General features: G+C 47.2%; 1 protein-coding gene across 1 annotated transcript; it reads right to left on the bottom strand.

Annotated features, from left to right (window-relative positions):
• Positions 1 to 590: 590 nt before the first annotated feature.
• FRMPD2 (FERM and PDZ domain containing 2) lies at positions 591 to 16,590 on the bottom strand. Its single transcript, XM_059051979.2, has 6 exons — positions 16,483 to 16,590; positions 14,498 to 14,645; positions 12,280 to 12,494; positions 9,978 to 10,076; positions 6,339 to 6,682; positions 591 to 672 (listed from the first exon to the last, which is right to left on the bottom strand). Exons 1-6 carry the CDS (start codon positions 16,588 to 16,590, stop codon positions 624 to 626), a joined length of 963 nt encoding a protein of 320 aa, XP_058907962.1. The 3' UTR covers positions 591 to 623.
• Positions 16,591 to 16,963: the final 373 nt, after the last annotated feature.

Genomic DNA, 16,963 nt, shown 5'->3' with positions numbered 1-16,963 from the left:
GCGAGAACTTGCCAGAGGCCATGGATCAAAAGCAGAGTTATGACCCAGTTTTAGGACTAACACTTCCTATGGGAAGACAGTCAGACCTCAGGCAAGTTTATTAACTTCTCTAGAACCTCAGTTTTTTCATCTGAAAAATGGCAAGGTTAAGAAACTTATAGGAGCATTGGGATGCTTACATTAAATAATTCTGATACAGCCACCCATGGCTCCTGGTACAGGGTAAGTTCTCAGTAAATGGAAGATGTCATGATTACTACTATGAATACGTTTGCTCTTTCAACAGAGAAATTAGATGGAAAGGGACAAAGCAAGAGGCTGGGAACAACTCAAGCAGGTGACCTTCAAAGCACTTTGCCAAAATATCAGGTCCTTTTCAGAGCACTGAAACAGTGTCTATTTGTAGAGGCAGCCAGCTGGAGTGACATTTACTCCCTGTGTGACATAGGAAGCAGATGAACGATGAAGCTCATTGGTTGGCAACGAAGACGCAGAAGCAACAGGGAAAGAATAAGCCTTCTAGGGGCTGCCGAAAGTCACCACACACGTTTTTGATTAGAAAGAGCAGTCCATGAAGATGACAGAGCATTGGGCACAGTGCTTCCAACATGCAGACAGGGTACTCAGAAAATATCTGTCGAGAGTCTGGTTAGAGAAGATGAGTAGGAGAATCTAAAAGAAATGCACATAGATTGAGCTTTGTACCAAATACATGGATCCTTGTTTATCAGCCTCCTTCCCCATCCCCAAATCAATAGGTTGGCTTTGTCAGTGCCCCTGCCCTCCCTTTCCCTTTCCTGCAATACATTTTTCCCTTAAAATCAGCGCTGGTACCTCCTTATAGCTACAAGCCACCAAACAACCATGTAGCTGGCCCTCCTCCCCAGTAGGGCTGGAGTGTTGGTTCCAACCTGAGTTTTGCTGTCAAAGAGACATCATTTCTGCTCATGAGAGATACAGAGTTCATGTAAATAGGCATTTCCTGTAAATATACATGCACATGTGTTTAGTCCTTATATGCATTTGGACTAAAGAGGAACATTCACTTTAAGAAAACAATCTCTTAAAATTGCTAAACTCTTTAAGGAAAAATTGATTTAACACCTTAAAATATTTGACCAAATTGTGCAGAAAATGTGTTTTCTTATAAACATAGGGAGGGAATACCATGGAAGTTTTGTCAAAGGACAGGAAATCTAGCTGGTGCCCAGGTCCACCCTGCCACTGCTCCCCTGCCCCCAGCAGCAACCCTCTCCTTCCCTTGCTGCAGAGAAACAGGTGGCAACACTGCAGCGCCTGGCTGTCCACGCCTCACCTCCCACTTCCATGCTCCTCCAACCTTTGTAATTAGCTCCTTGCTCTCCAGGTTGGATTGGGGCTCCAGCTACTGACCCTGCCCGGAGAGAGACCCAGGGAGGCCATCAGCCTGAGAGGCAAGAGGCAAGGCCGTTGGGTGTCAAGAGGGGGCTCAGTGGTCTCCAGGGTGGCATCTTGGCCATTATCTCAGGGAGAATAACTGCCTTTCCATCCACCCTTCCACCCAGGCCACCAGGCTGCTCTTGGAGCTCTGACCTGGAGTTTGCTTGTGAGCCTGGGGAAAAGGAAGTGAGGCAAGAAGAGGTCCAGAAAGGCCCGGGAGAGCCCACCAGGCAGAGCCTATTTCACGGAAGGGGTGAGACTTGGAGATTTGGAGAAGTTGATAAGATGTTTTGGCATGTGGACACGCCAGGTAGAGAGTTGGAGTCCTTCCCCCAGGGCTCAAGGCCAGCTCAGGACATGGGGATAATGAAGCAGGGCTCCATCTAGAACCTGAAGGGATCAGAGTGCTCTGAGCTCTCTGTTTACCCCCAGGTACATTTTATGACCTCCGCTGCTCCCTGCCCTCATTCTCTCCCTCCCAAGCTGTCTGACCAAAGGAGCCTCCTGTAGACAGATGGTACTTAGAGGAGAATCTGGAGACCCCACCTGGGTCTCCTCAGGTGTGCCCAGCTGCCTCCTCCACACAAGCTGGCAGGGTCCTGGCACCAGGCCTCCCACCAGATCCTGCAATTCTTCAGCGACTGCTTTTAAGGAAATGAATCCCGGTTCAGCTCTGAGGTCAGTGAAATCATCATGAAGCCTCTGCTTGCTACAGGTTATTTACTGAGAGTGGAAGACACCATGCCCAACGTCCCAGGAGAGCTGTTCCTTAGAAACTCAAGCCACCCAAATCACATTCACCTTTCAGGAAGACAAGTCAAATGAGTAGACGGCATTTCAGGCCTGAAATACCGGGTATTGTAATTGCCCTATTTACTGCGGGCAAACTCACAGCAAGGTCGGGTTTTGTGTCTCTTCATGTGAGGCTCAGCCTTCCCCAGCTCTCCAGCACCAGGCCCGCCCCAGATCCCCATTAGCTTGGTGAGTGCCACTGGGACTTCCTGCCAGTGCCAAGTTTAACATCTAGGGGTTGTGTCTGCAGTGTTTCTAAGACATCAAGTAGAGATGTTCAGTGGATTGCTGGGGGTGAAGTTCAGTTGATAATCCTGAGCTGGAGTTCAGTACTTAGGAGTCGTGAGAGTGGGTGTGTATGGGGGTGTCCCCGGGGAGCCTGGCAGCTTGCGGAGAAAACCCAGCTGAAGGCAGCGCCCAGCCCCAGCCTGCCATGGGCTCTGCTCTGCTGGGTTAGACCACTGCCGCTCCTGGCCAGGCATCTGCCCCACTCACTCCTCTCAGTCACACTTTGGCTGCAGCGCAGGCCTCCACAGGGGTCCCCTGTGTCCTCCCGTTTGACCGACAGCCCTGCTCACCTAGCAGCTCATTCAACCCTCAGCCAGCTACTCTGAGGTCACACCTGGCATGGCAGCTGCAGTTAAGTTAGACCCTTAATCTCCTAATCATCCTTTGCTATTCCAGGAACACTGCCCTCCTCAGAACATACACAGTAACTTTAGGTTCATTTCAAGGACCTGGTTTCATTTTGCACTTCTTAAATAACCATGAAGACTTACATTCTCACTTTCTCTAAATGATACTTGATGAAAATAGATGCATTTTAATTACAGGAATATAAGTATATATGCAAGGGGAGAGAGACACAGACAGAGATAAAGGAAGGAAGGAAGGGAAGGGAAGAGAAATATCCTTAAACACTCTGCAACGACCAACTTCTCACTCAATGAGTGTAAGCCCTGAATCGAACGTGAGTGGGAAACTTGAATCTGCCGTCCCTTCATTCCTATGATGCTAGCATTTAAAGATAAGGATTTTGCAGTCAGCATGGCCCATAAATGCAAGTCACCAGACTTTATCTGAGGCTCAACCAAAGAAAAAGTAATCTCCTCCCACACGAAGGGAGAAAAACATCACATCTCCCAAAGTGATGTTCAGGGTAATGTGACTTGATATGATTTTACCTTATGCCCTACTTTAGAAACTAACCTTGTATAAGATGCAACTCCAGCCAAGTACCAAGTCCTCTCTCTGGAAGATACACAATTCCAGTGTTCCTCCATGAAAATGTACTGTACAGCTTTATTACATGTTTTACAAAGATCTACTACTGTATGGCAGTAGTATGTGTACAGTGTGGTAAAAGAAGAGAACAGGGAAAGAAGAGTAAAACTTCATCTTCTCCATGAACACTCTGGGTTTGCTGGGGTGCTGGCAGCCACTAGACTATAGGAAGTAACCACCTGGTCGATGGTAAGATCTGGCAGTTTGCTGGGAATTTTAATGATTGGGACTTGTTTTTTAGCTGAAAATGGCTCAGGAAAGGGAAGGAAAACTGACTTGAGTTCCTGTTGCATGCCAGGCTCTGGACTAGTGCTCTGCATGTGTTATTTCTTTTGAAGGGCACAGCACCCTGTGGAGTTGTCGGGGTCTTCATTTACATTTGGGAAGCCTCAAGCTCAGGAAAGACAACTCTCCAGACACACTAGTAAGTGGTAGAGCTGAAACCAGGGCTATATGATCAAGAAGTCAGTACTCTTTTTGATCTAAACTGCAGAAAGAAAACTTCACTCAGGGATGCCAGAAATAAGAGGCAGTTACCTGGGGCAGCCACCTCAGAACTGAGCAGTGAATATTCAAGGGAGATCCACAAAGAACCACAAACCCACTTTGGAATCCTAATTCTGACCCTATTCAGGAGCTGGGGGAACTGTGTCCAGGGATTGCTGAGCCTGTGCCATGCTTTTCCTCCTGTAGGGGGCAGTCACTAACTATGTGTGCTTTAAGTGCAAGCTAAGGTCCCATTGGAGGAGAAGCTGATAGGGTTTGAGTCCTTCCTTTGTAGAAAAAGAAAGGTTCCTGAATGGATGAGAGAAAACGCAGTACAAGTGAAACACAGTAAAAGGAAATGTGAAGAGGCAGAGCACTGCCATCACCAGGGCTGTGGGAGGTAAGCACAAGGGAGAGGAGTTGGTGATGGAGGGAGTTAGGGCAGAGAATAGCAAGGCTGCCCCCTTGTAACTCCATGGACCACATGGGCTGGGTAGCAAGCATGGGGCAACCACCAAGACGGAATGATGATCTGGGGCTCCACCAGAATGTTCTGAAGAAGCTCTTAGTATAGTTCTAGGAAGGGGCAGCCCCCTGTAAGGATAGCAGATTTTGGACATCTGGTATACCCTTGCAAGTAGGAATGCTAAGCCAGATTTAATTTGATTCAGAAATATAAAATGATGTAATGTTTCTTATTTTTTTAAAAAAGAAGTGATGAAAACATAGGAGGAAAACATATCAGGATTTATGAGTAGAAGATAGAGAAAGGCAATTTTCACATCAGTATAAGGAAGAACTTCCTGATCAACAGCTACACGATGATAAAATGGGCCACCTCAAGAGGCAGCAACTTCTGCCTCCCTGGAGATATTCAAGTAAAAGCAGGCCCCCTACTTCAGGAATGTCACAGAGCAGATTCCAGCATGGGATATGACGTTAGATGAGACCATTTTTATATGGAACAACCCTGAATTTCTGTGAGTCCATAAATGAGACAGTGACAACCTACAGTAATAATTAGTTTAAATACTATTATTAATAAGTAATAATTATATTATATTAAAGGCACATGGCAAGTCAAACTCCAGGCTTATACCTAATCCTAGAGTCACTTTATAATCCAGTCCATCACCCCAAACTATCTATCAGTAAAACCTTTAAAAATCCAAAAGAGTGGCCCCATGTCTACAGGGAAGTACCACTCCTTTTATATTTCCTACAAGATCATACGAATAGTTGTCCTTGGATAAATCTCTGTAGGTTATTTCCTTTATCATTTGATCAAGTATATCAATTACTGCCTAGAATGCAAATGTAAGGAACTATACATACACTCGTGCTTATGCATTTTCAAACAATGAAAATGAATACCACTGATGAACATGCTTGCCCACCCTGTTCTACTCCGCAGAGTAGTTGGATTTTGGTTAGTTGCCACAATACAGTATACTTTAAAAATTGTATCTGGATGCTTCTTGGAAACATATTCCTGGCTCCTGTCTGTCACAGATCTCACCCTGCCTAATTGCATTACCCCAGCCGCTTCATAGTTCATGTCACCTACTAGTCCCTATAGATTTGCCCTTGTCAATCTTCTAGGATGACCAACAATTAAGAGCTATATTTAATATCAGTGGGTTTATACAGTGTCAAACACAAACCATTGTTCCTCGTTGTTTGTCTGCTTTCTGCCCATGCCTCTAGTTAGCACACTCCTAGGAGCAATATCTCACCCTCTCTCAGTATTTGTACCCCTCTCTCTGCTCCTAACAGGTTTCTAAGTACCCTGGCTATGTGTAAAAATACTCATCAAACTGAAAGAAAGAGTTTGTTTTCCATCAGAACAGGACTGAGAAGTGGAAATACTCAGGGGTGGATGAGCACAAAAACACAGACTATGTTAAAAAACAAATGGCTATTAAAATGAATGTTTCAGTCTGGTTTTGAAGATGTAGATTTTTTTTTTTTTCTTAAGCTGGTGTTGATTATAAAGCATTATATTAGCAATAGAAATCATGTATACAAGGGAACATCTTTCTTACCATGGTGCTTCAAGAAGCCATGAGGGTTGCAGGACAAAGGTTTGTATGTGGGGAAGAAACCCCAAGGCCTGCCATCTGTAGTCTCCAAGGGTACGGGAGGACCTCTGGGTGGGGTTTGCTTTCCCAAAAGCTCACAAGTTGTGGTTACAGCAGCTCCAGATTGCATGCTTCTCTTGTTTCTTCCTCTCATACAATGCCCAGAACAGTCCTGGCTCAGCAAGCATCTGAGCATAGTTATTAATTGCTTGATTGTAATTTCTAGCAATGACATGCATATAATTTATAATATGTCTGAAAAGGGGTGATCCTTACCTTTCAAGTCTCCTGATATCACAAACTGAATAGCAGTTTTGCCTCATATTGTTTTCCAAAGAGGTAGCCAATGTTGATGCATCCATTTCTTGGTGAAGTCTGAATAAATGAGGGTAGGAATCCCGAGGACGAGTCAAGGAAGTGGCCCAGGGTCTCTCTGTGTCTTGGTCCCATTGTGCCTCTCTGGTGGCCTGTTGGAAAGACTCTGGCCTGAGACCCAGGCCTTCCCCTGCATCTGCGGAGGCACTGTCCCTCTGGCTATCCTCTTGATCCAGGCTGGGGCTCTGCTCTGAGTCAGTGCATGTTGCCCTCGTGAATTCTTTGTCTGCTGAGGGCACAGGTGTCTATTGAAAGAAATGTTAAGGATTACTGGATCCATGTTGCACACTGAGCAAAATCTAAATATTGCTTTGGTACCAAAGTTGGTACCAATCCACCCCTCTTCTGTGTTCTTCAAATGAGTGTCTTTACTCACTATTTCTGTGTCCCCTCCTTCTCCTTTGTACCCACTCCAACCAGGCTTCTGTCTCCATCATTCCACTGAAGGAGCTCTGATTAGGATCTCTAGTGACCTACATCTTTCTAAAGCCAAAGGATAATTCTCTGTCCTCATCTCACTCTAACTCTCAGCAACATTCAGCATAACTGGTCCTTCCTCCTTCTTGAGGATGTCCCTTATGAATTTACTCTACTTAAACGTTGAGTTTACCCTGAACTCCACCCTTACCTGGACCACTTCCCAGGGCCCTTCTCAGTCTCATGTGCTGTCTCATTTCTTTGGATCAGATCGCTCAGTGTTGGGGTATCACATGGCTCACTTCTCAGCCCTCTTCTTGACTTTTTCTGTACTCCTTCCGACGGTGATCTCATCCAGTTTATGCCTTTCAGTGGCATTATTTGCTGACAATTCCAAATTTGCTTTTTCCAGCCCTGACCTCACACCAGTTCTCCACAAACAACTACCTAACAGACATCTCCATTGAATGCTCCACAAACATTTAAGTTTACACGCTATCAAGAGCTTCTTCTTCTCCCCCATGTACTTTAAACGGCTCCCTCCAAGCACATCCTATCATGGTAAGTGGTGCCACCATTCATCCAAGTTGATCAAGCCAAACTCTACTCTCTGTCCTCACACCCATATCTAATCCAAAAGTCATCCCATGGGCTCTACCTCCCAGTCACATCCCAGATCTGACCACTTACCAGCTATTTGGCTACAACCTGAGTCTAAGCCACAATATCTCACCTGAATCGCTGCCAACTTACCTGCTCCACTCCATCTCCACCAGCAACCTAAGTGACCTCTCTAAAGTACAGACCAGATGAGGCCACATTCCTGCTTCACCCTTCACCCTCCCACCCCTCCCAGCCCAGTGGCTTCCTGTTGCAGCCAGGATGGAATCAGCACATTACCAAGACCTACAAGGTCACAAATGGTGCAGTCCCTGACTCCCTCTACAACTCCTCCCATTCCACACTCCCCTTCATTAGCTACTGTCCAGGCACAACCATAATCTTTGTGTCCTTCAAACCTCCAGGTCATTCCTGTCTCAGAGCCTTTGCACTTTCTATTCCTTCTGCCTGGAACGACCGTATTCCAGATGTTTGCACAGCCGCCTCCTTCTCATAACTACTTTATTTTAGTTTTGAACTAAATACTCTCTTCTTTGGTCTTCAATCTGACCTCTGGGGCCAAGTGAATGAATGAAAATTCTTGCACTTGGTCCTCAGGAGGAGAGAGGAAGCATGCCCACCATTCCTCACCCCAAGCCCTTCCCACTAGATGCATCTGGGCTCTCCTTGGGGGAGCTCTTCTCCAGGACAGAAGGACAACTCTTTCCCTGGCATTACCAGATATCTCACAAAAACACTGGGTACCAGCCCCTTGGCCTGATCTTTGTGTGTATGGAGCTTGACCCTCCCCTGCCCTGTTCATTTGTTTAACATAATTGCTGTCATCTACCTCCTTTTCCAAACTGGCAACTGGAAACTTTCAGATTTCCTTCCCATAGCTCTTTTCTCCCCAAAGTTGGTATCAAATGACCTCTTGGAGTCCAAGCATCAAGAGGATCTGGGTCACCAAGTCCCTGTGCTGTCTCTAGTGACTGTCACCCTCAGTGATGATAAGTGATTGATTTTATCCACATCTTATCCATGTCTCAGATGAGGAATCATGAGACCTAGAGAAGTCAGGCAAGTGCCCAAAGTCCTTGCAGCAAACAGAGCAGGTGCAGGTGATGCCAGGGTGCTCACACAGATTCCCCTCGACAAATGAGGCCATCAGCCCCCAGCTGCCAGGACTGCTGGCTGCTGGCAGCTTACAGCTATCCCCTCCACAGAAATTGTGCTCAGCTCAAGGGAACTGCCTCGGCCAAATTTAGGCCCCCTCCCTTGGGGCAGCTCTTACTCCAGCGCTGGTTGATGCAGAGAGCAAAAGTACAGGCACTTTTGTCCCAATTCTGGGCAGCTCTGTGGGGCCATCCCAGCTTCAGAGCTCCCTGTAGGTCAGCCGAGGCCCCTGTTGCAGCTGCAACACATTTACTTCCCCTTCCTCCCAGCCATGCTTCTCTCACCCTCATAAGGGTGTTCCCAAGAGCCGTCCCCATAAACTTCCTTCACTCCAATCTCTACAGCAGAGTGTGTGCCCAAGGACTCAACAGGTGGCATTGTGATGGTTAACATTATGTGTCAACTTGGCTAGGCCACAGTACCCAGATATTTGGTCAAACACGAATCTAGATGTTTCTGTAAAGGTATTTTTTCGATGAGAGTAGCATGTAAATCAGTAGACTTTGAGTGAAGCAAATCACCTCTATAATGTTAGTGAACTTCGTTCAATCAGTTGAAGGCCTGAAGAGAAAAAAGACCGAGCTCCCCAGGAAAGAATGAATCCTGTCTCCAGACTGCCTTAGGATTCACCCTGCAACATCAGCTCCCCACTGGGTTTCCAGCCAGCCAGCCTTCTCTGCAGAATTTAGATGGGCCAGGCACCATGATCACATGAGCCAATTCCTTAAAATCTCTCTCTGTCTCTGTCTCTACACACACACACACACACACACACACACACACACACACACACACACACACATCCTATTGGTTCTATTTCTCTGGAGAACCTAATACAGGCATCAATGTAAGAATTCTGAACTGTCCTGATTCCAATGCTTCCCTTCTTTGCACTAGACCATACATGCCTAATTCATGTTATAGAAGGGTGGACATATATCCTCCTTTTTTTTCTCTCCATTTCATTCCTCAGAATGGAAATTCTTACCTTCCCTTCATTTGGTTTTCTATCTACTCCCGTTGCTCCTGGTTTCCCCTCCCTGGTGCTTGGCCTGCCAGAGAACCTAGCTCTAGAAGTTTCACAGCCAAGATCTAAACATGTAACCATCTACAGGAAGAGCCAAATATTGGGAGAGGCAGGGAGAGGAAGGGGAAGGCAGAGGTAGGACCTCATGAACTTGTCACAGACTAATTGAGGTTTGGGGGCCAGCTACTTTCCTGCCCCAATGAAAGCAGGTGGCATTGAACACTACCAAAAGCAAAGTTGGGCTTTTCAGGACCCACCGACAAGAAAAGGAGTGCCTGAACCTGAGGCATGTGGAGAGAGCAGAGGGCACTGCCCCTTACCTGCCAGCCCTGATCCATCTCAGGCAGCACACCTGGCAGGGGTCGGCAAAGCAGGAGCGTGACTTCCTGTGAGGCTCCTCGCAGTAAATGCAGCACCTCCTATCAGAAACCAAAATCCATGGTTAGTTGTAGGGCTGTGGAGTGTCCTCCTCTGTGCTCTCCACTATCTCCCGGGCCCCTCCCCCCCACCTTGATCTGTTTCTTGGCTCCAGAGAACTTTGGAGGACACCGCTGACTTCCCAAAATGCATGGATCCAAGGCCATCGGCCTGTGTTCCCACAAAGATGATGTACCGATGCTGAGCTGGAAATGGCCAAGGTCTGCTTGGGGCCTTTTGATGGCAGCATCTGCCAATACTGATGCCTTTTCTTCAGCGAGAGAGTGAGTCAAGCAAATGACTGTTACCATCTCAACCTCCTTTCCCTCTCTACCCACCCCCACCTCAGGGGCCACCGGTCATGTAGATGCCACCACCCCAATCTCTAAAGCCTGACCCTCAGCCCTGAGCTTCTACCCAGGGGCAGCTCGGGCCCTCGGAACCTCTCACCTGTGAAACTGCAGTGACTTCCTCTCTGCTCCTGGCCTCCTCCACTGTCACCCACATCCCTTCCTCCACATCATGCAGTCGTTCCAAAATACAGATATAACCAGGTTCTTCTCCTGCTGAACCCTCTCTCTGGCTCACCTCACTCAACATAAGCACAGCACCCAGAACCTGTTCTTATGTGCCACTGCCTCTCGCCCTGCTCTCTCTCCCACCTGCTCCCCCCTGCACCCACTTCCTAAGCTCCCACCATGCTGAACCTCTTGCTCCAAGCCACCCTCTCAAAGCCCAGGGCATGAGGTTGCCTGAATAGCTCTTATTACCTATCTAGACCATGATTTCTCAACCTCTCAGCACTATTGGCATTTTAGGCTGGATAACTGTTGTCAGAGCTGCCCTGTGCTTCTCAGGATGTTGAGCAGCATCTCTGGTCTCTACCCACTAGATGCCAGTAGCATCCATTAGTTGTGAAAACCATAAATGTCTCTGGTCTTCACCAAATGTCCCAAGAGGCAAATTCACCCCTACCTGGAACCACTGATCTGGATACTACTCAGTAGCCCCAGCTGCAATGGACTGCCATAGAATGGGCTACTTCCCAGTTCCCTGGTACAAGCACTGGAGCAGGACCTTTTATCTCTCATGACACTTATTTCCCGCAGTGAGAATTGTTCTCTTGTCTATCCCACTACCCCCGTGAGCTCTGAGACCAGACCGTATGAACTGTCAACCTCTGTCTTCAGTTCCTCGTACAGTTGCTGGCCCAGCAGCAGTTCTCAGAGGATGATCCTGGATCAGATGAAGGATGCAGGATGGATGAAGGTATCCCCACCCTAATGCTGTTCTGAGGATTCTCCACCCCTTCCCATCCCACCTAGAGCCACTCTCCACCTTCGTCTGCCTTGCTCTGTGCCCTGGAGGTAGACCTGCATCGGCTGCAGAGAGGCTTCCTGCTGGGCTCAGCCAATGCGAGGGTGAACAGGAATCAGAGCCGAGGAGGAGAGGGAGGTCCAGGTTTGCTTTCCTGCCTTCCTCTCCATGGGGTTGTCACAGGATGACTTATATCCCTGCTCCACCTAGCTCACTCAGTTTCTAGGATTTGGTAACTGCTCCTACCCATCTCCCTTTGGACTTCGGGGGTAGGGAGAGTGAATAACTGCACCCACTGTTCCCAGCCCCAGGGCTCTATACTCTCCCTTGAGTTTCCCAACAATCTCCACACCTTTATTAAACTTTCTCAAATGGCCCATTTTCTGCCAGGACCCTGACTGATATGTACAATATTTCATTGAGATTTTATGCTATAAGATTAAGAAATGTCCACCTTTTACTTTCTTTTTTATTACATTTTTGATCATACACACGACAACCAATGCAACACTACACGTCAAAGCTGTAAATTTAGTAGAGAAATGGGAAGGAGGGCAGAAAGGGACCCAAGGCAGCCCATTGAGCCCTCACGCCCACCTCTGGGAGTGTGTGTTAGGAGACCTTTAGCCAGCACAGAAGCCAGGGTTTTATCTTCAGTTTCATTACGAACCTACTGAGAAGCAAGGCTTACTCAAGGTCAGATACTTAAGAATTGAGATGGAAATTTTAATATGAGGATGTTCTGCCAATTTCTCTCTTTACGTGATCAAATCCAGGCTCCACGTGTGATTTCCGGGAGCCCAGAGTGTTCCCCATGGTGGGTGGCCCTGAAAGGAGCATGGCTGACCTCAGCCTGCACACAGGGCTGCATCCCTCATGGCCTCCCACCTGGAAGTCGAGGCCTTCCGTGGGCCTTCCGTTCACAGCCAGGATAATGTCACCAGCTGCAATGGCCCCATTCTCCTCTGCCGGCTGCCCTGGGAAGAGACGCTTAATCCTCACAAGATCGTTCTTGAGATGGCCACAGCGTTCACTCTCCATCTGCACGAAACTGAATCCCAGACCACTGGCGTTCTTTTTCAGCTTGACTTCAAACCTGGGACCTGTATCGTGGGATGTGAATGAGATCCATCCTTCAGTAGATTATAAATGAAATTGGCCAGCCTCAAAATGCAAATTGTCAAGTAAATGAATTATTCCTGTTTTACATTAAAAGATTTCATTTTGCTCATTTTTATGACACAGTCCATTATACCTGTTATAGGTCAGTGTCATCCAATGGAAATGTGTGAACTGCATATGCAAACCACATACATAATGCCAAAGTTTTCAAATAGTTACATTTTAAAAAATAAGAGGAAATGGGTAAAATAAACATAATCATATTTTATTTAACCCAACATATCTAAAATATTACCATTTCAACATGTAACAACATGAAAAAATTATTAATGAGGTACTTTACATTCTTCTTATGAACTAAGTCTTTAAGACTCGAGTATATATTTTATCAGTTTGGAGAGGTCACACTTCAAGTACTCAATAGCCACATGGGCAAGTGGCTACCATATTGGACAGAGCAATTATAGACAATCAACAAAGTTTATATGTAAAGATATAACTTAGAGACATACACAATAGGCCCAAATCATTTAGTAAAACTTGGTTGACATATATTCCTAAAGATATAACTTAGAGACGTACACAATAGGCCCAAATCATTTAGTAAAACTTGATTGACATATATTCCTATTACCCTTTTAGAACCACAGTCATTTTTTAGTATATTTGAAAAAAATTTTTGCATAATTAGACCATGGAGATAATCATGGCTAACTCTATGAAAATGTTTTAGCTGCCATTTTGTTCAGCCCTATGTAGTGACCGTAAGACAAAACAGCTGCTTCTGGGCACCCAAGATGGACACAGCCCAAAGAACTTATATAGTCTGGCAGCCAAAGAGGCCTCTGGGTCTCCCCTACTCTGCTTTCACCACCTCAGTTGGCAATCAATCAATAGAGGGACAGAGCACTGATTTATAAACTATGATTTGAGGCAAGAATGAAAGTGTCTGAAGCAGTTAGGTTCAGGTATGTCATATGACCAGTTTCACCATCACCATCGTCTGACCCCTTTAGCTCATTCTGTATTCAATTTCTCAAAGGCCCTCACTGGAGTGAGCCAAGGAGCAATGAAAGAAGAAACAGATTATTTTATGCACACGCTTCTCCCCCTCCACCCAACCCCATTGCTCACTATGGTTACCTCGCATTCAACCTGACTTAACACCTTCAGGAAAATCTCTATATAGGGGTTGACAAGTAGCTCAGCTGCAAATCATGACATACTAAGGAAATAAATGTTTTCCTAGCAGGAAACAAAATCCCAGGGAAGTGCAGAGAGGCAACCCATCAGATGATGTGTAAACTGATCATGGGTTTGCTTTTTTATTATTATTTTATTTTTTTGCGGGACGCGGGCCTCTCACCGTTGCGCCCTCTCCCGTTGCGGAGTACAGCCTCCAGACGCGCAGGCTCAGCGGCCATGGCTCACGGGTCCAGCCGCTCCGCGGCATGTGGGATCTTCCCGGACCGGGGCACGAACCCGTGTCCCCCGCATCAGCACGCAGACTGCCAACCACTGTGCCACCAGGGAAGCCCGGGTTTGCTTTTTGATGCTAGTAACTAGGCTAGGTTTCTGAGCACCTTCCTCTCCCCACCCACCTCATCTTTACTCAGATTTTTGTTACAAGTGTCTTGGCTGAAACGTGGACCCTTTGTCAGGAAAGGCATGATCCTTTCAATCCAATTTCAACTCCAAATACTTATTTATACACAAACATTCCAGCGGCTGATCAGAAATCCTCAGAAGGCTTGGGGGCAGAATTATGCCTGGTCATCATTTTGGGGATAATGCATTTTTCTAGAAACATGTTCCATTAGATTGGCTTCCATTGCATCAGAAAGCTTGCCACATGATGACCACCACTGCTCACTATCTTTTGAGAACCCAGACAGAGCCTTCCTGCTTTCCCTTTGGAGTTGACAATTCAAAAGCAGCACAGGATAACATGACAATAGTAACACTCAATCCTCTCTCCTCTCACCATATGTCGCTGAGACACTGCTCGCAGGCCTTCCAGGCAAGACTGTTGCCAAGGAAACAGCCGTGCATTCATCTCCCATCCTGTCATTAGCAGAAGGACACTGCTGTGCAGTCCTGGGGCCTCTTCTCTCTAAGACCAGTCTTGCAACCTAGAAGGATGGGTGGACGAACTCAATTTACACCTCATATGGCAACCAGGAGTCTCTCCCTCTACTCGGCAAATGCTTCGTAATTTTCTGATACATCCAGTAGCTGCTTCATTTGAATCTCAAATCAAAATCTCCAATCTAGCTTATCTGTTAGGATCCAGAGCCATATTTCCAACTGTCTGTTGGACAAATGCTCCTGGAAGTAACACATGTACTTCCATTTCAGTGTATTCAAGGCCAAATTCATCTTCTTCCTCTCACTCACCCTCACTTCCCCCTCCTCATTTTGCCTAAAACAGTCCTCCTCTTGCCTTTGCTCTCTCAGAACACTGACCTCAACTAACCTCCCAGGGGCCACACTTGCAGTGGACCAGCTCTCCCCCTTCTGCCCTCCAAATACCCAACTGGCTTCCAAGGCTTGCATGTTCTCCATCAGAAACATCTCCCTCAGTGCTCCCCTCTCATCCATTCCCTCTCCTGCTGCCAATGACCAGCTGGACTGGGGCAAGCGCCCTCTAACTTGACTTCCTGGACCCTATCTCCTCCTCCTTCAATCCACTCCCCTCAAGGTTACCTGTGGATTGAAATAAGACACAAGCTGAACATGCAACACTCTTGATTAAAAATCTCCAGTGTTTTCCATCACCTAAAATCCAAACCCCCAGCACAGTATCCCAGGCCTATGTCAATCTGGCCTCCCCCTTTCTTTCTGGTTCAATTTCCCTTTCTTCTTCCCCACACACTGTATATTCCCGTTACCCAGAGCATGACCCAGTGGCTAGACATCGCCTGGAAGCTTTGGAGAAATTTTGAGCTTCCACTCGGGGGACTTGACCCTGACAACATCCTCCTGCAGCAGTGGTCATTCAGCACCAAGCCTGTGACCCCAGAGTGACAGTTCCTACCTGTCATCACCGCCAGTATGCTGGCCAAATACATTCTCTAAGCATGTCCGTCAGCAAAGTTCTGAAGAATAGAGAATACTAATAAATTATGACTTTGTTCTCAAGATATGTCAACCAAGGTTGCCAAGACAAGTAAATCTCACCACAAAATAGAAGAATGGTTTGGGAACGGAAGCAAAAGGGGGCCCTTCCACCTCTCTGTTTGCCAGAGGGGTTCCTAGGAGCCCTTTGCATCTCTGATGATTGCCCAGTTGCCAAGAGGGAGACCCCAGCTCTGTGGCTTGGGCCACCATGGCAAGTAAAGGTTCCCACGCTCAGGCGGAGGATGGGACAGAGTATAGTAAAATCCAGATGCTGCCTGGGCACTGCACAGAATGAGGACCTAAGGGTAAATGCTCTTGGCATCTTGAATTTCTACCTCTTTGTAATAAAAGGACCCCTAGGACAGTGCAGCCTGTAATTACACAGGTTGATGGGAACAGCATGAACTTGGAGGGGTGGGTGTCAGCATGTGCCAAGGCAAGTGCTGAGAGGCCCTGAGAGCAGACGGAGGCATTGGTCAGTTACAGCTGGAGCAGAGGGCGTGAGGGGGCGGCCAGAGCCAGGCAGGAGAAGTCACTTCACTCAGTCCTCTCAGTCCAGCTGTCTCATTCCAGAATCTAGGCAAGAGACAGTAAGCTTTTCAAGGCTCCTTAGAGGAGGTGAGCTTCTCTGCCTGGGAACATCTTCCTGCTTCCTCCTGACTTTTACACCTCCAAAGAAAAGCACTGGTAAGAGGAAGATGTGAAAGGGAAAAAAAAGACACGAAAGAAAGTCTCGTTGGTTTCCTGCCTACCCCCCTCCCACCTAGAGGCAACCACAGCTTCTGATGTTGTCAAGGAAAACTCTGGGAGGAAGGAAAGCTCCCCAGTAACCAGTAACGGTGCACTCACCTGCCCAGAGCCCTTGAGGCACTGCACGGCCTGCTTGTGGGTGAGGCCGCACAGACTCACTCCATCCACCTGCAAGAGCCGGTCACCTGGGAGGGGGACAGATGTCATGTCCCCGAGCTCCTGGGGCTGCAGGAAGGACTCTTCTGTGAGGCCCCTGCCCAGCGCCCCTCCACACAGCCTCAAGGAGGGGTAGGGAGCTGAGCTGGGGGGAACCCCGCCTGGGCCCTGCCAGCCTCCCCTGTGAGCACCTCCACAGATCAGTGATCTAGAAACCTCTATCCTTGGCTCACAGAGCAGTTAAGCCAGCTAACAAGTACAACCTTATCCTTTCTCCTGATTTCCTGTGAAACCATTTTTGAAAGTTTTTTCAAGTCTCTTAGGGGTGATATTTATATCTCCAGGATGTTTTTTATTTCAAAAAATGTCAGGGAGACCTGGATGATGCCAGAGACCCTGGAATTCTAGGGAAAATGGAGATAGG

This window comes from Kogia breviceps, chromosome 2, assembly GCF_026419965.1.
Source record: "Kogia breviceps isolate mKogBre1 chromosome 2, mKogBre1 haplotype 1, whole genome shotgun sequence".
Taxonomy (NCBI): domain Eukaryota; kingdom Metazoa; phylum Chordata; class Mammalia; order Artiodactyla; family Physeteridae; genus Kogia; species Kogia breviceps.
The sequence above is the reverse complement of the archived record's forward strand: the minus strand, read 5'-3'. Positions and strand labels throughout refer to the sequence as shown.

What these genes read in the sequence shown, in the direction of transcription:
- FRMPD2 (XM_059051979.2), bottom strand. Translation starts at nt 16,590, where the DNA reads ATGACATCTGTCCCCCTCCCAGGTGACCGGCTCTTGCAGGTGGATGGA. An exon ending in GCCTCAAGGGCTCTGGGCAG is followed by an intron (nt 14,646 to 16,482) that starts GTGAGTGCACCG and finishes CCATCCTTCTAG; the next exon opens with GTTGCAAGACTGGTCTTAGA. An exon ending in CGGAAGGCCTCGACTTCCAG is followed by an intron (nt 10,077 to 12,279) that starts GTGGGAGGCCAT and finishes GGTTTCTGATAG; the next exon opens with GAGGTGCTGCATTTACTGCG.